This window comes from Pundamilia nyererei, unplaced genomic scaffold, assembly GCF_000239375.1.
Source record: "Pundamilia nyererei isolate P.nyererei 1_Seehausen unplaced genomic scaffold, PunNye1.0 scaffold00367, whole genome shotgun sequence".
NCBI classification, from domain to species: domain Eukaryota; kingdom Metazoa; phylum Chordata; class Actinopteri; order Cichliformes; family Cichlidae; genus Pundamilia; species Pundamilia nyererei.
Genome location: NW_005187768.1, coordinates 182,962 through 205,628, shown reverse-complemented (window position 1 = coordinate 205,628; position 22,667 = coordinate 182,962). Strand labels below are relative to the sequence as shown.

At 39.8% G+C, this 22,667-nt stretch overlaps 2 protein-coding genes across 3 annotated transcripts in view; one reads left to right on the top strand and one right to left on the bottom strand.

Moving 5' to 3' along the window:
* Window positions 1–2,158: 2,158 nt before the first annotated feature.
* LOC102211762 (palmitoyltransferase ZDHHC18-like) lies at window positions 2,159–18,656 on the bottom strand. 2 transcript variants are annotated; one of them, XM_005752593.2, is made up of 9 exons: window positions 17,827–18,656; window positions 17,042–17,202; window positions 13,442–13,591; window positions 13,151–13,288; window positions 12,874–12,925; window positions 12,340–12,442; window positions 11,809–11,918; window positions 11,141–11,243; window positions 2,159–4,700 (listed from the first exon to the last, which is right to left on the bottom strand). In XM_005752593.2, the coding sequence occupies exons 1-9, from the start codon at window positions 18,075–18,077 to the stop codon at window positions 4,344–4,346; spliced, it is 1,425 nt and encodes a 474-aa protein (XP_005752650.1). In that variant the 5' UTR covers window positions 18,078–18,656; the 3' UTR covers window positions 2,159–4,343. The 2 variants fall into 2 exon arrangements, with proteins under 2 accessions (XP_005752650.1, XP_005752652.1); XM_005752595.2 differs by lacking the exon at window positions 12,874–12,925 and having other exon boundaries at window positions 12,340–12,410.
* A 492-nt stretch (window positions 18,657–19,148) lies between these two features.
* LOC102212405 (keratinocyte differentiation factor 1-like) overlaps window positions 19,149–22,667 on the top strand; it is a 10,313-nt gene continuing 6,794 nt past the window's right edge. The window contains exons 1-3 of the mRNA XM_005752596.1: window positions 19,149–19,192; window positions 20,241–21,192; window positions 21,303–21,389. Coding sequence (XP_005752653.1) covers window positions 20,247–21,192; window positions 21,303–21,389 — 1,033 coding nt within the window. The 5' untranslated portion in view covers window positions 19,149–19,192; window positions 20,241–20,246. The remainder of the gene's footprint in view (window positions 19,193–20,240; window positions 21,193–21,302; window positions 21,390–22,667) is intronic.

Genomic DNA, 22,667 nt, shown 5'->3' with positions numbered 1-22,667 from the left:
GGATGAGAGGTGAAACGTCTTCAAGCAACTTAAAGAAGTCCAGACGCTTTTCTTTGCAAGCTCCTTTGACTTCCAGATACACTGTATATCAAAAGACAATTAACTGATCATTTGCATAGGAATGCACAGAAACAACTGACAGTGGACTATCTGTGCTTATGCTGTTAGACCTGGAGATTAAAACACATTGCAGGTATTAAAGGAAATGCACTGCAATAGTTGAAATCGCATCCAGCTCATAAATTCCAATTTGCGCATGAAGACGGAGAGTCTTCTAGACACATGACAGTTAGTCAAGGAGTTTCACTGGGTTCTATGCTGGGACCAGTTCTACTTCACTAACCTTAGAAAATGCAACATACATTGTCATCACTATGCAGATGATCCCCAGCTTTATCTATGAAGCCAAATGACACAAATCAGTTAGATAAACAGACATGTCTTAAAGATCTTGGAAACATGGTATCTCTCCAGATTCTTACCTTGGCCTCCAGTAACACTGGAGGAGTCTTGGTGTCATTTTTAATCAACATGTTCTTCAACACACACATATATGGTTGCTTTCTTGCATCTGTTCAATCTCTTTAATCCTGCCACGGAGTGATGCTGAAAAACTAGTTCATGCTGCTTTCTCAGTCAATCTTTGGTCAATCCAAAAAGCTGCAGCAAGAGTACTAACGGGGACTAGAAAGAGAGATCATATTTCCCCTGTAATTACTTTATCTTTGCTGGCTTCCCGTTAAATCCAGAATTGAAATTTAAAATCCTTCTCATTGTACTATATTATCCCAACAGACCACTTCGGCTGACTTACCGGCTGACTCGTAGTTCTAAAAGTAGAATGGGAGGCAGAGCTTTCTGCTGTTAGGTGCATCATTGAACTTTTGTCTTCACTCTCTCTTACTGTAGTCTGTGTTTTATTCTGGATCCCTATCCTCACTTTTTGTTTCTCCTTTTCTCCTCACCCACCAAATGGTAGTGGCAGATGACTTCCCCTCCCCAAGCTTAGGACTGCCGAAGGTTTCTTCCTGCTAAAAGGGAGTTTTTTCTGACTACATTGCAAAGTGCTGATTTAATAGTTGGGATTTTCTTCCGAATACTGTAGGGTTACCATGCAGTAGAAAGCACTTTGAGGTGATTGTTTTGTGATTTATTGCTATATGACTAAACCAGACATTGAATGGAAGTGAAACAGAATAACTTGTGCATTTTTGTCTTATTCTACTTTCCACTTCTACTATACTAAATGAAAAATATTCTACTTGGTACTCCACAGCATAGTTTTTTCTTTACTTTTTTTGCAGATTTCAAAATATACAGCATCACATCACAGGATATTAGGACATTTATAAGTATAGAAAATTACCCATTAGCATATTCAATTCATTTCAGTTTTATTTATATAGTGCCAAATTACAACAACAGTTGCTTCAAGGTGCTTTATATTGTAAGGTAGACTCTACAATAAGACATAGAGAAAAACTCAACAATCATATGACCCCCTATGAGCAAGCACTTTGGCAACAGTAGGAAGGAAAAACTCCCTTTTAACAGGAAGAGACAGGCTCAGGATTATATATGATATATCATTACAGTCCTCTCCAACTGACACATTAAAGTAATACTTAAATCAAGGAATCAGTTATAATCCAATAAAATAAATAAACTGAAAATGAGTATTTTACTTTTGGCCCTTTAAGCATATTTTAAAATATTCGTAGTGTTCCTTCTGTAGAATTGTGACTTAAATAAAAGAAGCTTGTTTGCTTCTGATGCTTGTTTCACGATTCTGAAAAACAGAACTTAATCATTCAATACAAAAAAGTTTCATACTTCGTATTGAATAAACTTTTATGTAGCACATGGCTCCACATGAACCTGAAAATCAGACTTAATGTTTTCTACACCAAATTCTCTACAGTATATTTATTTTTTACTAATTGCACAGATGTGGTACTGTGATCTTTTTTTTTCCATTGCAAAGAGGAAAAAAGAAAAATCTTTTGATTATTTTCCGTTTTAAACATCTAAGAGGAAACAAAACACCAAATTGTCCAAACAGTGGCTCACTGACTGATTTACTGACTCCAGTTCACGCTCACGGACCACCAGTGCCACCTTGTGGTCAGCTTAAAAAATACACAGATTGTTCAGTGAGTTGTATTTTTCTTTCCTTTATTTTGACAGGAGCATTGGCTTAATTTACCTTACAGTTGGTACAAATACAGTACAGTATGTTTCTCCTAATAAATGCATCACTCGCATTCACTTAGTGATGTCACTGAGGGTGTTGGGGTGACTTTTGACACAGCAGATGCTGCACAGACACTCTTTAGGTGAACTATAGACGGACAGTGTGTACATGATAGTTGGGGTCTTTGCACTCTTGTGCAGCTATTGCCATCGGGTCACAATGTGTGTGAACACATGTCACATTGAACTTGCATATTGAATACCTAACCTAAAGCTTTCACCTGAGAACAAACCAGTACATCCTCCATTCACACAAGTCTCAGATTTGTCAAAGTGCACAAAGAAAAACAATTTTAGGGAAAGGAGAAGACAGAAGGTATTGCTATTACTGACACAAGGTGTGTGAGCAGGAGGTGGACATGTGAAAAGGAGCTTTAAATCATTGTGTGATGGTGACAAGAATACAAGCGGGAATCAGTAATGCTGTTTCAGTTTTGAAACACAACACTGGTTTCCTACAAAAAGGTGTGTTGAGATGGTGCAATGTTTGAATGCATTTAAAGAAACATCATAAAATACACCTTTTAGTCATGACCATGCAGTTGCACTCAATTCCATTTTACAGCACGAAGATCTGAACAACAGTACACACCACTAAACTGATTTACATCTTATCCACTGTGCTGTTTGTGCAAGGTCATCGGAAAAATCCACACAACAACATTCACATTTTGCTTATTTTAGAACACAAAGTCATCACCTTCAGTGAAAAATTAGGTGTTTTACATATAGATTTGAATGATTAATCCAATATTCAATGTCACTAAGGTCAGTGGACCAAATCTTTGCCTGCATTATTATAGATGTGGGGGGAAAAAACAAGTGCATAGTTCAGTTATATCCCCATCTCTGCATTTGGTACCCTCAGGTTCTGTTAGATTGAAACCCAGTGGAAGCAGCCACAGAGCCAGATAGTTTTTAAAGAGGTGGGCAGGTTGAGCTCAGAACTTATTTCTAGTTCTTGTTTCCCCATTTTACAGATTGTTGTAGTACCAAATGATTGCTTACCAGATGTACCAAATAATTCCTAATCATTTAGGCGTGACTGCCATAGAAAGGTATGCCATGAGGACTCATGCATAACAGGCATTTTTATGTAAAACTTAAAAAAAAAAAGTTTTTAAAAGTGTCAAGTAACAGAAGAATAAATTCCCTATAGTAAAACTGAAACAAAAGCTTATTAAGAGTATTAATAATTAATTAAAAATGTTCCAAAAGGAATCACCTCCTCAAACACAGCCCAGAGATCCAGTTCAGAGATTTAAATTAGCAGGACAGACAATGACAGGTGGTGGAACAGAGCAGGCATACCCCTAAAGCCCTACAACAATCCAAATCAATAAATTAGATATTTCAACCACTGCACAGTAAAGGCTTATTTGCAGACATTGCCGTTTCACACTTACTGGGCAGAAGGGGTGGCCAAACCTTACCCACCTGTGGTGGCTGTGGTGACTAAATATTTACTCCATATAACTTCTGTACCAGATTATATGGATTATATTGCAATAGGAAAGCAAAGAGAAGACAGGAAGCCTGGGAGAAAACCAGGGGGAAGACATGTCTTGAGGCAAATCCAGTGAGCTAAACGGGTGATTCCACAAGAAAGTGTTTTGAGGACAGTGCTTTAGTCTGCGAGTCCTGCGACTTGTTCCATTAATCACTGCCTGTACAGCTTGAGATGTGAACATTTTTGGGTGGATTTTCCCTTCAAGGATCCTCTCTTTATAGATATACACAATTCAGAGCTTCCATCCACCTGATACATTAAAGCCGCTGTTTCACAAATTTGGTGAAATCTGACATGCTGGTAAATTTGTTTTTTTACACAAGAATCTACGGCTCACAAACCTTCTTAGAACTTTTCTCTACACCAGCGCTATGTTGCATCTAGAATCCTCTTCATCAAATCTGTCCTATTTCCACTGTGATTGTCTTACTCAGTGACCAAACATCTTCAACGCTCCTGGAGTTTCAGAGAACCAACAGGAATAACCAAACAAAAAAAATCATATAACTTGGATCTGACTGTGTTACAGCATGCAAGCCTCAAACAGTGTTTGACTTGTGAAAAACATCATTCAAGACAGTCAGTGCAACGGGGTGAGGCTGCCTCCTTTGTGGCTCCTGGCTTTGGAGTCAGGGGCAGCGTCCGGAGAGGTAGGGGAAACTGGGACATCAAATGCAGGGTTGGGAATATGCAGAGCCTCTCGTCTGCATTTCTTTGAGCGAGCTTTGGTGTGACGTGGACGAGAAGTATCGTCATGGGAGCTGGACGTATGGTTACCCCTGCAGCCTTTAGAGAACTCCGATGTGGGGTCAGAGTTCAACGCTGGGCTGGTTTCTGGGCAGGAATGAGCATTCTGAGGTTTCCCCTGAGGACACGAGGTGGACAGGAGCGGAGAAAGCGCAGCCGATTCTAGCAGACCTTTAGTTCCCTGTGTGCACTGCAAGGGCAGTGCAAGAAAGAGGAAGTAAAAAAAAGTAATAAAACAAGTGACAAAACAAGCTAGTGATATTAACAGGGAAAACATCAGTCTCTGAAATTACTTCAGCAAATATAACATGAGTCAAAGGCCAACTAGGAGTGCAAGCAGGATCCACACGTGATCTCAAGCAGGATATCCAAAATATTTCATGTCACAGACATGCATAGGCATGCACATTGAACCTGGCCAGTCACATTTCATATTTGATTTAGCCCAAGAAGCCTGTTTATTTATTACACCAAACTTTTAGAATGGCACTAAAACAAAGCGTGATAGTTTGCAAGAGCTGGTTCTAAAAAAGTATTGATGAAGTTTAAGTAGCAGCTGCCAGAATATTCAGACTTTAACAGGGCGTCCACACAAGAAGCAGTTTGCTTGGTGCCTGTGGCTTCATCACTGACGACTGGTCACTAGTGAACACTAAAAGCATTCCATCATATGTCAGTCAACCGTATCCTTCACTCTCGCTGGTAGTTGTTTCCACCATTCAAGTAGAATGTGAGAAGTCTAACTCAGAACCTGGCCACTTTATGTCATCAGCAGTTATTTTGCCCGTCGCTGTTAAAGTTGCTGAATGTCATTGATATTCTGTTACCTCTGGTTCCCACATTATTGTCATAAATATCATAAAAGATGAACATAGTGACTATGACATCACTGACTGTTTTGTGAGATTCTTTTATGAAGCCTTGAGGAGAACATGTTCAAACAGCACATGTCCTTAGCCAATGAGCGCACTCTGGATAATCCTGCTTTTTGACCCTTATATGACCAAAATTGACAAGTTCCCAAAATGAGTGACTGAGCCCATAGAATCGATAACTCAGAGAAAAATAACAACATCATCCATCCATTTGCTTCCGCTTATCCTTTTCAGGGTCACGGGGGCGCTGGAGCCTATCCCAGCTGTCATAGGGCGAGAGGCAGGGTACACCCTGGACAGGTCGCCAGTCTGTCGCAGGGCCAACACACAGGGACAACCATTTGCGCTCATATTCACTCCCACATTCACACCTATGGGCAATTTGGATTAATCAATTAACCTATCCCCACAAGCTGCATGTCTTTGGCGGTGGGAGGAAGCCGGAGTACCCGGAAGAAACCCACGCAAACACGGGGAGAACATGCAAACTCCACACAGAAAGACCCCGGCCTGATGGTGGAATTGAACTCAGGACCTTCTTGCTGTGCGGCAACAGTGCTAACCACCGTGCCACCAAAAAATAACAACACCAAAACTAAAAATGAGTTTAAGGCAGGTGTGTCAAACTCCAGTCCTCGAGGGCCGGTGTCCCAAAACGTTTAAATATGTCCCTGCTGCAACACAACTGAATAACATTAGGTCATTAGCAAGACTCTATAGAACTTGAGTGCATGCTGAGGTGGCAACCCCTAACCCTACTCAAGCAATTTTAAATAAGTGTAAGTCTTTGAAAGCTTGTACTGTTATTGCACCATTTTCATTCACTCATAAGCTGCTGTAACATGAATCAAAAGGCTGAATTGCCACCTCAGCGTGCACTCAAGTTCTACAGTCTTGCTAATGACCTAATGTTATTCAGGTGTGTTGCAGCAGGTACACAGAAAGGTTTCAGGACACCGGCACTTGAGGACTGGAGTTTGACAGCTATGGTTTAAGGCAGGGGTGCCCAATCCCAGTCCTCGAGAGCTACCGTCCTGCAGCTTTTAGATGCATCCTTGTTCCCACACACCCGAATCAAATGACTGGCTTGTTATCAGGCCTTTGCCAAACATGATGGCATGCTGAAGAGGTAATCAAACCATTTGATTCAGCTGTGTTGGAGTAGGGATGCATCTAAAAGCTGCAGGATAGTAGCTCTCGAGGACCGGGATTAGGCAGCCCTGGTTTAAGGGGATCACTTTTGTGCTGTCCCTGGCTGCAACAATGAGTTTTACGTTAAGAAACCGAGGATATACTGTCCGCTTTCACTGTCTGTCTCTTTCGCAGTAATTGGCTTTTCATTATTTGGCTTCCTGCACTGAAATGGGAAAATCCGGCTGTTAGCTGTAAAGAATTTAACAACCGTGACTAGACTCGCAGACAGTGTTAAATCTATATCAGTTTTTGAGAGCAGGGCTCCGTGATGTAGATTAGCCTTTTTACGTGTCGTTTTTCACGTCCTCTTAAAGGCTTCATTTCTCAGATCAGGAAGATAAGTCCATCTTTTACGGTATCATCACTGCTAGTTCTTCCAGTGTGGATGCTTCTTACGCGTCATGCTGGATCCATTAAAGAGAACTCCATATCACTATCCCTGCAGGCTTGCCCAAAGGATCAGACTCAGGTCAGGCTTTACACTGAGATCACAAACTGTAAGATTCTTCTGGGAGATGTTGAAGTTTAACAAACATCTTCTATGCTTTTTAAACCATCTTCAGACGAAGAAGTCCCGACCAAAACGATAAAACAGAGCATTGTTTACAGTCAGTGGTTTTCAGTAAATGCTTTATAAACTTTTATAATTGTGGTTTATGTGAAAAACTCTTGTCTGTAATATACAGACATACAATATATATACAGTATACAATGAGTGACCACTGGGACAAGCTGGCTAAAAGGAAGTGATTGGATGCATTGGCTCTGTTAATGCATCCATTATCAAGCGTGCATTTGTGTGGTGGGTTCTTTGCAATTTAAAGGTTTACATTTTCAAGCTGATACATCCAAGTTGATCTGAACTGAGATTAAAGGTTCAGTAGCTCAAAACAGTAAATGTTTACAAGTACAGCAGCAGACCCTGAACCTGACTTCTTTCTGCTTGTTGGCAGATGTTTTTATCCCACTCTGTAACGTTACACAGCCTTTACCTTATAAACATACCTGCCTTGATATGCTTTGCTTTAAACTGACGCCAAATAAAAAAAACACTGAATTAAACAGAGATTGGCTGGGATCTTTATAAGCATGCAAATGTACTTTTAAAAAGTACATTTTATTACTAAAGCAATTTAACACACAATGAAAATAGAAAGTAGCAGTTAGCTCAGCCAAACTAAGACCAGTAAAACCAAAAGAGTGATCTGAAAGGAGCTGTTAAACTGCACAGAACTGACTGGAAGTTCAGTTTGGTGATAATATTTGATACTATGAGCAACCCGTTTTACATGAACTGATCATTTCTTAGTATAAAATGTTGCTTTGGGCACTTTTTTAAATGCAACTATTCACCCGAATTCGCTTCTTTAGCCTTGAATCTAAATTAGTCTGACAAATGAATGAATTTTAACAGCATAAGCTCTGGAAAATTTTTCATTTAAATGCTAAACCTTTTTTTTTTCTCCATATGCTAGTTTGTATTCAAAGTTTATACGCTACGTATAATTCAGGGTCGAGAAAATGTGCTGTCACCATGTGGGTATATTTCAACACTGTTTCCACCCCTAAACCTAAAAATTATACACACATGGGAAGTCTCTAAGCACTGTTAAAGCCCTGCAGTTCATTCCTTAAGAAGCTGGTTTAATGGCTGTCATTATGTTTCGCTGACCTCTGAATGAACATCTTCCTACAGTTGTTTTTGTCAGTCTTTAAACAGTCTGGTGGTTAGCACAAGAGAGTTGTTTGATCCGTAACTATGCGCCCTTTACTGTGATCAATTATACACTTCAATGCATTTAACATTGGCAATGGTTAAAGCCATGCGGGAGTAAAGCAGCCAAGCAAAGGGGTATGCAAAGACAACGGCGGCCACAGGCTGTCTGCACTCACTCTCCCTTTCTCTATACAGGCTTACCAAGCTCAAGGCTCGCTTTTCTTTGCTCTAACAGCGGCTAATCAGCCAGTGCAGGACAGAGCAAAGTCCAGACACTTCTCCTCCTAGTGTTGGTGGAGGGACGCAGGCACAGAGACACACCACACAGAGAACAGTGAGTCAGCACTGGGTGAGCAGACACACAGGGAGGGACTGATTCTGGGTTTGTCTCGTAGGAAAAATATAGAAAAGTATGTCTCCTTGTACTGTGATAGGAAAACGGTGATGATGGATGGAAACAAAATGAAAAATGACAACACATGATGAACTGCATGGACAAAAATTTAATGTTATACATTACAGATACTAAGAACTGAAACGTTGTAAAAAAAAAAACAAAAAAAAACAAACACGTAAAAATGAAACAAAGGCATGACGGGAAGCAAGAGATGAAGGACATGAGGAGCTTCCCTCGTCACAAATCTTTTGGCATTTTAACCTTTTATATGCAGACAGACATGATAGGAGAAAACAAACAGCACACACTCAAATTTACAAACCGCTGTTACAGAAATAGCTTTCTTTACAGCGTCACCAGCTTATCAACTGACTTCAAAAGGCTAGCTTATACACACTCAAAGACACAAGACTCCAGCTTCAACTGACTCTCACTGTACTACGCGATATGTGAATATATTGAGGCTCAGATTGCAACTCTATCTGAACTCTGGGCAAGTCTTGTAAACAAAACTGGCTTAAAAACACTTCAAGTATCTTTTTATATCCCTTGCTGTCAGAGAGAACAGCAAGAGAGATGCTCTGTGAGGAGGAGCTGGAAACACTTCTTACATCTCCTGCTCTCTAAACACCCGGAGCTGGCACACGATACTGCATAGAAGTAAACACTGAGGAAAAATGTGCATACAGAGAGTAGTACTCTCTATTAAAAATAGCACAAGAAGAATTTTATGTGTGCATTTCCATGAGGTAGACATGGCTGAACAACAGCTAAAGACACCATATTAAATTACACTTTAACAAAATAGTTCAAGTAAAAAAACAAAAGACAGCAGTTCAATTTAGCACTCAGAGTCAGATGAGAAGATTAATGTCACTTTCTCACCTTAGCTTAATGCAGTAAGAAGTCATGAAACAGGACCCCAGTTGACTATTTCCTGAATTAAAATACGCACCTGCCAAAGCATCATTAGTTCTCTTATTTAAACCTGGGCATTAGAGCTACTTTTTCATGTTTGTCATCTATATTTCTAAGATATGCCTTCAACAAAAATTATAAATCAATACGTTAACATTTTGTTTTTTTAAGAAACAAACAAGATTAAGAGGTGTTACTGGGTGACTGGCTACTGTTGGTCTTTATGAGTTTTTTTCTTTTTTCTAATTTAATTGTCTGCGTCTTTGACAATTCAACTTAATAATTATTCAGTAATGCGCGATTCAAAGAGTGCTGCTAGCAGCAGACCTCAGGGCAGGGACTTTGTGACAATTAACATACCTCTAGTGGTCACTCTACGAAGTCATAAATCATGTATGAGCAGCACGGTGGCACAGCGGTTAGCACTGTTGCCTCACAGCAAGAAGGTCGGGCCCAGGGTCTTTCTGTGTGGAGTTTGCATGTTCTCCCCGTGTTTCCGTGGGTGTTCTCCGGGTACTCCGGCTTCCTCCCACAGTCCAAAGACATGCACTTAGTAGGGATAGGTTAACTGGAAACTCTAAATTTCCCATAGGTGTGAATGGTTGTCCATGTGTGGTTGTGCCCCCTCGATCATTTATAAAAATATTATATCCCTCCCCCGACTCTTCCTTTAACTCTTGCATCTGATGACATCCCCCTCTACCCTTAATGATGAGTTTTGACACCTCAGTATATATCAATAAAAACATGGTTTGGCAACCATTAGAATTAGTAGAATATAACAAATAGAATAGTTTGTCCTTTGTAGAGTCTAACCAGTATAGGAACACCAATAATGACAGTTAGTGATTTAAAAATCCAAAATACTTGTCTACCACTACTGCTCTCATCTTTCAAACACACAGACCATAAACAGACTTCTCTAAATTTTTTTATATTTAGTTAATAAGGAGTTCTTAAAGATAGGACAACTCAGTTTCAAAATAATGTTGTCATAAAATATTAAAAATGTATAAAGTAACCCAGTTTAAGAAGTCTTCAAACTGTGATTGTACTGCTTCAAAAGCCCCCAAATACATTCTCTTCATTTGATGTTCTTCTAGGTCCTTCAGCTTTCGGTTTAAAACCAAAACAGGTGTTGAGTGGCAAGTAAGTACTCCTAACTAGTACCCTATCTGGTTTTCATAATCATAATAAATTAATAAGTAAAACTGAGCTAAAAACATTGTGGCTCTTTACTAGAATAAGAAATAGAATAATAGAAATAAGCTTTTATTTTTAACTCCACCAACCAAACCAAACAAATGCGCCATAACGTTCAACTATCCCTTTAACTTCCAATAAGAGGCATAATACTGTGCGATAAACCAAACCTTTACATGACAGTCAACAACAGGCAGCAGACAGATGCTGGGTTGGGGCTACAGCAGGCAACGAGGTTTCTCTCAGGCACAGAAAGAGTTTTGGTGGCAGTCACAGGGTGCAGGCACGGGAGAGGGGGATTTCTGCAATGCAAAAGCGGCTCCTACCACATTTATCTCGCTTTTAGCAGCCAGGGTGGGCAGCTCGATGTCAGCACTGCCAGTCTGGGCAGACTCATCTGCCGGCAGGAAACCCCGTCTGTCAATCAAGCTGAAATGGCACAGAAAGATACGAATGTTCAGGTTATGAGGCGAGGATGTTCCTCCATTAATACCAATATCTTGTCATCTTTGTCATGAATGCAGAACGCACATCACAGATTAAGAATTAGGAATTCTTCCTCCCCGCCATCTCCAACTACTTACTCTCTTGGCTGTCTGGTTTTCCATCTGAGACTCTTTATCTTGTAATAGTAAGTGGTTGAGACAACTAAACTGGTGCTACTTACACACATAAAACTAAATTGCAATTAAACAATGAACTGAGGCTCTGTAATTCAAAAATAGCCACAACCCAGCTGATTGCTATTGCTACAGGTTTATTAGTACTGCGCTCTCTTTATCAACTCATACAAACTTATTTAAAATTATCAGTGATTGCTTCTTTCATAAAGTATGCATGCTTGCAAATGAAATATGCACCATCTTAAACAGCCCATTAGTAATAAAATAGCTAAAACTAATATACAAGGATCCTCACAAGCATCTCTCTTTGTTACTTGGACTCGATATTAAAGATTTAATGATGGAAGGAGTAATTCATAAAGAGGACCAACCTTGGCGGCATGGGCGCACAAAGCACCGAGCAACAGTTGATAAAGATGTTTTTATGACTGTATGGGTTTGTAACATCTTCTCCACTCTTCCCTGACCAGGAGCCTTTAATCTAAAAAAATATTAATATAAAAAATAAAAACAAATCACATATAATTGCCCCTTGGGGATAAATAAAGTCTTTCTGATTCTGATCTGATTCTGATATAAAACATATGACATGTTTTTCCCCAAACACATTATTTTGGAAGTAGAGTTTGTTCACTTTGTGAATACAAAAGTATCAGCAAGATTTCCCTTACTACTAACAAAATATTAGTATTAATATTTGTGTTGTTGTTACTATTGTTATTGTTAATTAAAAGTATTCTAATGTTAAATATACTTCCACACTAACAGAAAATTAATATTAAATATATTTACAAATTACATACAGAGTATATTTTCTTTGATTTAACAAGCATCACAAAATGAACAAAATAACATGATGTCGTCTAACAAACTGAGTCATAAAAGCAGCTTTGGGTACTCACGTCTTCGTTAGTGGTAAGATTGGAAGCAACCAGGTATGTATGGAAGCCTGAGAGGCCCAAAATGGACCAAACTGAAAAGAAACATATCACCAGCTCCACTGCAGTGAAAGACTGAGTCAAGGAAAGCAAAGTTATCAAAACACTGGCTACATAAGAAAAAACAAAAGGCTTGAAAATTGTGCCAAATTTGTTTCACTGGCACAATGCAAGAAATATATAAGACATAACAACAGCTAATCAACTAAAACATATCCCCATTCGAGCACTGGATATTTGCCAAATTGTTATTTAGAACCTGATATCAGCCCAGAGAGCCTCAGTCTGTACTTCCCTACGGATTACAGTAATTTTTGTTTCCTAATATAAAGTGAAGAAAAACACGGTTAAAAACAGTACAAATAAGAAAAATGATCACAGATGGCAATGGTGTCTATGTATATGTTATATATACATATGCAAGCTGACTGATTTTCATCCGACTTCTGTCACTGACTGTGTTTTTTGAGTAAAAAAATCTTATTCGGTACAGGATATCTCCCCGGACTCTCCTGAAGCGCAAACACTAGGCCCTTCCCGCCCTGAGCTCCTGAAAAAGAGGAAAGTGAGCAGGATTTCAGGATGATAAAATTTAATTTGTGTGGGAAATGACCGAGCTGATCCACGTATATGGCTTTTGTCAGACATTAAACTGCTCTGCTGTTGTGAACCATGCCTGACAGTCCGAATGAAACAAAACAAACAAGCAGGTGCTATTTGAAGCCGACTACTTCCCAAGCATGAAACACCTGCAGATCAGAGCAAAACCACATACTCAGTGCTAGGTGTGTGGTCACACAGCCGAAGATGAACGCCGTCAGGAAGGAGAGCGACACGATGAAGGTGTAGAAAAACCGATAGTTACGTTTCCCTACACAGTTCCCAACCCAGGGGCAGTGATGGTCGAATCTCTCTGAAAGACAGTGATCAACTCACATTTTAGGAATGTTATAAAAAACTCTAGAGCACTGAGCTATATAAAAGTGCGCTCTCTGCAGCTCTGTGAAGCTTCTTTTTATTATTTATGGGTTGTAAATGTCAGTGTCGCTGTGTGTTCACAGCTCACCCACACAGTTGTCACACAGGCTGCAGTGGGAGGTGCGCGGAGGGCGGAACATCTTGCAGGTGAAGCAGTACTTGAGCTTCACCACCTGCTGATTGATTAGCACTTCCTTGGTGCGAGGCGGAGGTCGATAGCTGGTGTTTCCAGTGTTGTCTACAGAGAAGAACAGTGAAAATAGGGACAAAGTGTTGTGCTTTGAATCTAAGGTAGGTGTGCAGTTATTGCTGCAGTAAGCATCGAGTTTCCACTTCCATCAAAGTCATGGCAGCAAACTTACAAGTGTCACATTCACAAACCACTTTAAAGCACGATAAAAGTGTGAATGGATACCATCACATTATCAGCAATGCGTGCACATCATTAGGGCTGCACGCATCTCTGGTCAGTACTTTGAGCTTCTCATTAAAAACCTTTTGAAGATTGCTCTAAAAGATCATTTCAAAAAGTTTTCCCTCAATCAAAGCTACAGACTTGAACCCACAGGGGAAGGGGGAGTGCACCCTGGACAGGTGGCCAGTGTGTCGCAGGGCTAGAACATGGAGCCAAACATTCATACTCATATTCAAACCTACAGCCAATTTTGAAACACAAATGAACCTGAACACTGCTTGTGTCTATGGGCAGTTTGAAGAACCTGGAGTGCCTGGAGAGTCTCCATGCACACAAAACAGGGATTTACACATTTGCATTTCAAACTTCAATCCCCACACCTCTCATTGACTTTAAATGCAGTGCACAACTAAACTGTGAATCTGGACCTTTGTTTTGCTTTCAGTGCTTGCACTTAAAAGTTGAGAAAGTTCTCCAATGCCAGCACCATGGCAGCCAATCAAATCCATCCATCACATCGTGTTATTAAACTATGAAGGAAGTTTGTGTAATTCAGCATGAAAATGGAGAACATTAGCAACAGGCAGTTAGTGTGACTCATGCTAAGTGATCATTAAAGCTCAGTTAGCTTGCCTTGTTAATGGCTGGCTGTTACTGCTTTGACTATCCCACTAGCAAAGACACCCCAGATGTCAGGTACTCCCACTGTCAATCAATGAAGCGTAGTGTACGTATGAATCCTGTTTTAATGTACACAATTTCAACCTATAATCATTTTCTGTCACACTTCACATCCTTGTAAAATCAGGTCTGACCACTTCACTGGGTTGTAACAACTTGCGCCTTTATCCACTCTTACTCAGGGCGAGGGGTGGATTATAGCCCAATAATAGCCTGAGCAGAAAGACATCTGGTGTCAGGTGTGCAGCTCGTAACAGCAGATGGAAAATGATGTGTCATCTTTCACAAAATGACTAACCTGCAAAAACTCTCTCCCAGTAACTTGGACACTGTGCCTGAGAGGTTGACCAACATGAGAAAAATAATAGAAAAAAAAAAGAAAAGAAATACCCGCTATTCTTTTTGCGCAACTTACAGATGGTTCCTTATGGGGTTTCTTTTATTTATTTTTATTTTTACAATAGTCGGTGTCATCCATTCCATACCATACTAAACCGTGCGCTAATTCAAACTAAGAAGCTACACAACAGAGCTTTCCAGAATCTTTCCTGAAGCATTGGGGCCCAACTAAATGTTCAACAGTCACGCCAGAATCTTCATTTCAAAAATAGCTGTTGTACAGTTCAGTTGGATAACATGTGGATCTTACATCACCACTGCCTAAACTCTGGTCATGAGTAGGAGTTTCCAAAGTGCACAGAAAGCCAGCTTTAGACATGCAGGTCATTATAACGATGCAAGTCATATGGAAAGTAAAAATAATATTGGCATGGCATAAAACTGACAGTGAACATAACTGATGAGCTTTGAACAGGTCTGAGGTGTGAAAGATTGGGGAAAATAAATCTGTATAAAATCTAGTGAAAACTTCACTCCAAAATTAGAAGGCAGCAGACACTTTTCAACATGCCAACATGACGTTTATTACACAGCAGATTCCACTTATGTTCTTTTATGTCTTGATGACTTCCGCATCATTAAAATGACCTGAAGAATTTTAAATTGTGACTGAGCCATTAAAATGTACACGCATGTGTGATTCCAGAATAAATAATTAGCCACACCAGAACAGCGCTTTCATTCTCTTGAAACTATGAATGGTGTTTTAATCAAAACAAAGTCAAGGCCACTGACTCTTCAATAACTTGGAATAAAATAAGCTGTGTTTAAGCAGTACTGGTTTATGGGTAAGATTCCCCGTCCTATACGAAACTTTAGAGCCAAAACACAGTGCAGAAATATCCCAAAAGAGAAAAAATGTGACAACACTGGACAGCATTTCCTGCACACAGATTTTAGGCCAACCAAGTATATTTGGTGACTAATTATTCCTTTTCCATATGTGTCAGTGAGCACCATCATTACCAACATGGCTGATTTATTCAGAACAATTCTTATCATTCTTGTTTGACAAAATCTGTATAACAGGGTGCTAGGTTACCAACTAATGCTAGCATGCTTGATTAGCAGGCTACTTACATAAACTGCACGCGTACAACAAACACACTTATATCTGCTAGCACAGCACAGACTAAAATATTACTCACCCAATCCGAAGCACAAACTTCTTAGACGGGCTGTACTTTACAAGAAGGCACATTATTTATCAAACAATCATATGAAACAACCAGAAAACACACCAAAAGGTAGTGAAGGCGAGATGTATCGACTACAGTTCTCTGTATCAGAAGACATATCAATCAAGAGGGTCATGTCCCTACCACCAGTATGCTGATAATTAGAAAGCCTTACACAACCCAGTGTAAGGTTTATGCTACAGATGCCTCACAGCTGCTTACCAAAATCACTTTTTGTATTTCTGCAATGTTAATCCACCTTTATTCTTTTTTATTGAGATGCCAAATTAGCTATTTAGTTGAATTCCTGAACAGAAGAAAAATTGTTTTAATGGTTGAATCTAATGTTTGATTCACTTCTGACTTCTTCTCTGATTTGGATATAAAAATATGGATAATAAATAATATTATGTTTTTACTTTTTTTTAACAAGTTTTTGACAAATTTCTAAAATATTTGTGTTTTCTGTTTTTATGACAGCTGGCCTAATACATTTGTTAAGCACTGTATACAAAAATCCATCCACCATGGAGTTGTTATGAGGGGGGGAACTATAGAGGCAATTTTAAATGTATCTTGCTATCTAATCACATGATTCATGTGTATAAATCGCATGTTTTGGTTTTCGTTACAGCCACAGCTAGTCTGTCACGTTATCACCTTCTCAGAAACACTTGTGTTTTGTTTTGAGTGCTTTTACGGCATTTTTCTATATGCAGGCTTTTTCTTGAGTTGCAGTCCATTTGACCTCTCAGTGCCACCATTGGGTTGGCTTGTTTTTGGAGTTTGCCTCCAGTGGCTATTTGAGGAACTGCAGATATTGGGCATTTAAGCCTTTTCAGCCCCAGAGACTGATGTTTAGCACACAGTACACTCAAGTGCATATAGCCCCACTCCTCCTATTATCCAGCAGTGTTTCCAACAGAATGTCAGTCTGTAGGAAACAATTCGGGACGTCAAATTCAAAGGCCTTGCAGACAACCTCATAGGTACTAGTGCAGCTATTAGACATTACCAATCTGTTTCTCAATGTCTGCAGCCTCATCTGGTGTTGCTCTGGGCAGGATGCCGGGGTCGGTGAAGCTGGTCTGGAGCAGGGTGATGAGCACAAACACAAAGAGGACTCCTCCAATAACAGGTATGCAGCTGGTCAGGTGTTTGACCAGGAACGGACAACTGAGAAACAAACACAGGCAGGGGTAATTACCAAGGCACACTGGGAAAAGATGCAGACAATGTTCTGTCACATATAACTGAGCCTACCTTCTTCTTTTCTTTAACTCACTGATGGATCTAATTTTAATTAACATTCAACTCTTTTAATTGCCATAAAACTCCCAGAAGACTGAACACATTTTCACTCTACTGTGGCAGAAAGAATCCTGTTTCTATTATTAAGCACTACTTCTTAAAAATGTGCACTTAGCTTCAAATATTAAGAAAAAAAACATTAAAAAATAAACATAATTGCAACACACAGGTTAAAACAAATATCGATACAGTGCAGGGTCAAAAATGCGCTTTGGTCAGTATTTTTTTGTTTTGCTTTGTTTTTTTGAGCAATCTGCATCATTAAATATCACCCTGTTAAGTGCAACTGTATGTTAGCGAGTCTCTTGCTTTTGGAAAAAACAAACAAACAGACAAACAATATAAATAAATAAAACAGATTTGATGCGCCAGACAGGGCTCAGTTCATTAAAATATCGCTTAAAAAGCAGCTTTGTATCATCTGTGGACAACTTTTGGACGGAACTCGCAATCAGTATTACAGAACCATATAATATAAGACGAACTCACTCAAATATAAAAAATAAACCACTTGTGACGAGGATGAGACCCAGGGTAAGGGGAAGGACCCCACTCTGTCGGGCCACTATGATCCGTCCATTGCAGTAGAAGCGATTCTTCCCGGGGAAAACTTCCCACTTTCTCCTGGGTCTTCTCGGCTCCTTCTTCTTCTCCGTGTCATTCCCATGATGAGGCGGAGGGGTCGGGGTGGGCGTCGGAAGTGCTTGCGGGTCTATTTGTTGATACTCGCAGTTTTTCATTGTTTATAACGGAGTCTGGCCGCTCTGTCCTAGTTCGGACACCCGGTGCATTTGTCCAGCGACCGACAGCATCACCGACTCCCGTGTATTTTGAGGTAGCTGAAAGGAGCGAATGTCGTCTTTCCAAGGAGAAAATAAGCTAATCCCACACCGAGGATATCCAGCTGTAAATAACCACGAGACCCCGTGCTCGAAATTACATATCTGTTTATTCTCATAACTCCTAATTTATTATTTATAAAAGTTTATCTCCAAAAAGACAGCACAAATCCAACCTATAACACAATGACCATCGTTAGCTTCTTAGCTTTCCCATTCATCCTAGCAAGCTCATCCAGCTGCGGAGTTATTTAACAACAGTAAATCCAAAGTGCTATTACCACTGCTAGCTTGTTAGCTTCCTCGACTTATAGATTATTGCCGGCCTTTATGCTAAGCTCCGGCGGTCCTTTATGAGTAAATGACATGTAACACAAAAACTTTGTTATTTTTAATGCATATCGCTCTACTAGGAGGAGTCCTGACACATTCGTGACTACCTGCTGTTTAGCTACGTTGCCATAAAACGAGCCGTGTTGTCAAAGTAAACGCAAAGAAATGTAGTATTTCCGGTTGGTTTTCTTTCTAAATAAACTACAACATTCAATATTATATTTTACGTACCATAATAATAAAAGTCATACGAAAATATTGGTTAAAGATGTACTTTATTTACTCGCACTGTTGTTACTAAATTGTTCTCTCAAATATATGTAAAAAAAAAATATCAGTATACTTTCATGTGGAATATCCGGTAATTCAATGACCAGTGTAGGTGACTTGACGCTGGTTCACAGATAAGGACAATAACCACCGGAAATCTGTTAAAACAATAAAACTGTAAAAATTACCTTTTATAATGGTAGGCTGGGCATAACTGTGTTTTAACGGTTGTTGTTTTTTTTTATCATTGCCTTCCTGAGAAAAGTTAAGACGCCCGTGATGCGCTATTATCGTGCAATATGCAAAATTACATTGGCAATTTGATGTACATTTTATTTTGTGAGTCACTTACAACCGGAAGACCAACCTCTGGCTGTAGCTACCTGGTGCGCCTCTTCTACCTTGACGCTCAGGTACACAGATTTGGTCGAAAACTTTGTTGAAACTGGCGTTTTGGGGCGAAATTCATACACGAAACGTTCGAAATGGATTACAATAAATAAATGCGTACCATAAAGTGGAGAATCTAGCATTAATTCGGGAGACGGCCGGTGGACGCACCGTGTAAACTGTGAGTAATGTTAGGTGAGAAAGTCCTCAAATGGAGGAAACTGCCGCAATGACAAGTCGCCATGAAAGTGAAAATAATATTTGTATTTGAGACGAAATTCGAGCTCATATGTTCCTAAAGTTACCGTCAAATCGAGTTTGTGATTAGATAAAGACAAAACCGCAATACTATAGTCCCGTTTGACTTGTTTTTTTAAAAGCTAAGTCATACTGTTGATAAATGTCCAGGCGTATATCGTCACAACACAGGTTGCCAAACACTACTGAATAATTGCAACATTGTCGTTTTCTAATAAGATTCATGTAATAAATAAATAAATACAAATGTAAAATAATTATAATTTATAATTACACTTTTTTTTTTAAATTCGGCATTCATTCGTCTTTACTCAGGTTGTTTTAATGACTGGCGAAATAGCCACACTTGTCGTTAAATTAATTTTAATGATCCATATCCACAGAGTAGCCTTCATCATTGTTATGTGTTCTTAATGAGTAAAAGGAAATAAAACTATATAATTCTGAAATGAACATAGGTGTGAATCACCAGAAAGTGTACTCATTGGAGTTTCAATGAGTATTTTGTGATCTCCATGACATCATGCAGTATATTTGATATAAGAACGGGTAATTGTGTTTGACTGTGTGTACACATACTCCGTAAAACCTGTTGGGCTGCATTACCTGCCACCTGCGGATATTAGTTTCACGATTGTTTTGAAGAGAAATGCCTTCAGGTGCTTAGGAGCACACTTATTTCCTGCTTGACAATGTGGATTTATAAGAAACGTTTTGTTTAGCTGTACTATTTCAACCCTGTCTCATCGTTTAATTGAACCTCAGATGACCTCAATGTTTTTCTCATTTTTGTTCTTGGATTTTCTGATGCAGTCAATCATGTCTGCTGGCACCTCCAGCAGCCTTACACATGGTTCAGGACGTGGCGCAGGCCACAGGCTTCGGTCCAGCCGGAGCAACAGCCAGGGGTCGTCCTATGAAGAACGTTGTGTGGACCCAGTTGAAGACAGAGCACAAAACCCAGAGCCGAAAGGAGTCCACAAAGCTGACCTGAAGGATGCTAATGGCAGACAGTATGAGACCATTGGCTTCATTCCTGGCTCAGCTGAGCCATCCACTGCAACCCAAACCTGCAATCCATGCGCTTCTCCAAGAAGCTGTAGGACTTTTATATGTAGCATACTTACTTGCGGCCTGTACAGGGTCTGCCAGAACTCCATCCTCACTCCATGCCTGGCACCAAAGGAGAGTTCACCAGATGAACCAGAGAGGTTGAGTCTCCAAGCTATGAACTCCAGAGACAACAAAGAAGAGTACACTGCAGAAGAACCCTGGTTGGAGGATCTCCACATTGCTGGAGTCAAAGTGGACAGCACAATAGAGTATTTAGGTGCTAAAACCAATCCTCCCACTTTGCCATACGTGCCACCTCCTGGTGTTCAGACACTGCCGAGCCACCAGTCGCTGCATGAGTCTATAAGGATTGATGACTGGGAGGATGGGGAGGAGAATGTGGACTCCCTGATTACTAAGAAGCTGCTGGAGCTCTACTCTGAATATCAGATTGAAGAACTGGCCCGGTGCACCTCAGACTCGGTGTTCCTGAAAAAGAGCAAGGCCATCAACCAGCTCATCAACTCACTGGCTGAGGAACATAAAATGGATGAGCAGGAGGCCGAGTGTCGGCTAGTGCGTGGAATCATCCGCATTAGCACTCGGAAGAGTACGAAGAAGAGGCCGCACATCTCCAGGAATGAGAGGACACTGTCGGACAGCGGAAACGAGACGATGAGGGAGAGCGAGTCCTTTTCACTGAGCAACAACAGTAAGTCCTGACCGACTCCTTTACTATAGAAATATCTGTGTTCCTGCCGGCATCTAGGAAATGCTTCAGTGCCATCAAGTAACAATCTCATTTTTCTCTGTTTACCTAAGATGACTACAAATCAAATCCCAATATCCAGATATCAGATTTGACCTCCTCTGATCAGTGTGCCAGGGAGATTTGGAGGAACAATGGAGGTAAGAAATCTGCACTATTGTGCTTTGTTGAAAGTCTGTCCTAAACGAGCTATTCTGATAAAGTCAATTTATTAGACTAGCTCCACTGTACAATAGACGATATAAGACATGCAGTGCCAGTAAATAGAAACTGCAAGTAAAATCCGCCACTCTGCTGACAGACATTGCAGTCATGGTGTTACATAACATTCTGAGTGGTTTATTCATTATCAAGACTGATTATAGATGCTTCAGTCACCATGAGGTTACATAGATGAGGCCTGCTAAGGCTCTTCTATGTACTACTTACTATATACTAGAAGTAGGATGTGGGAGGGGCACAGGATTCAATTCAACCATTCAAGTTTTCTTTACATTTATACTTTCTGCAACTTTTCTGTTTTAGAGCCTTTATGGATTAAAAATAATGTGCATCAGTGAATGTTACAGTCACACTTTGTCACATATGTGTGAGCAGCTGTGCAGTTTCATCTCTCAGTAAGTCAGGAACAGACATCTGCTGTTTTGCACCAGTCAAAAAGTAGCTTTTGGAGCAGTTGCGTCATTTCTATTGAGTTGCTTCACTCAATTTCAGTGAGCGTGGAGCCCCTGCAGGTGGGGCACTGACAGCTAGGTAAACAGTATGAAGTGAAATTAGGTCAGTATTTAAGTGATTTTACAATTCATTTTGAACCGTTTTTATTGTTAATGATTCATAAAAAAATATTATTGGGGCATGAACGTTTTGAAGCAGGACATGCCAGAACAGGTTTGAGAACCACTGCTTTACAGTAACAGTTTATCTGTGCACTTTATGACTGAAGTAAATTTAAAAACAAATCATATCAAACTACAAGCTACCAAACATAAATTACACTGGCAGTGTGGTTGGATTATTTAGATAACCAAAAAAAAAGAAAGCTAACATTTGTGATTTTTGACTAATCAATGTTTTTCATGATCTGGCTTTCACAATTATGTGTTTTTGTCATTAACTGATAACTGAGTTCAGGCAATAGAAAAGATTTGTTTCGAAATAGGTTAGCACTAAGTTAAATGTTTACGAAGACTAAGGAATACGTTGTTTTGTTTTTGTAAAAGCATTTAGCAATTGGCAAAACTAAGATTGACATTTTCTCACACCTTTGTTTCCTTTCATTCTCTTTTTTTCACGACCTAATTCATATGTAATTAAGTTTGTTATCACAAATCAAATAAAAGGGAATCAGTGGGAATTACAATTGACCGTGTGCACGAGAAAATGCTAACTTCCTGGTTTGAGACCGGATGTGGGGTTGT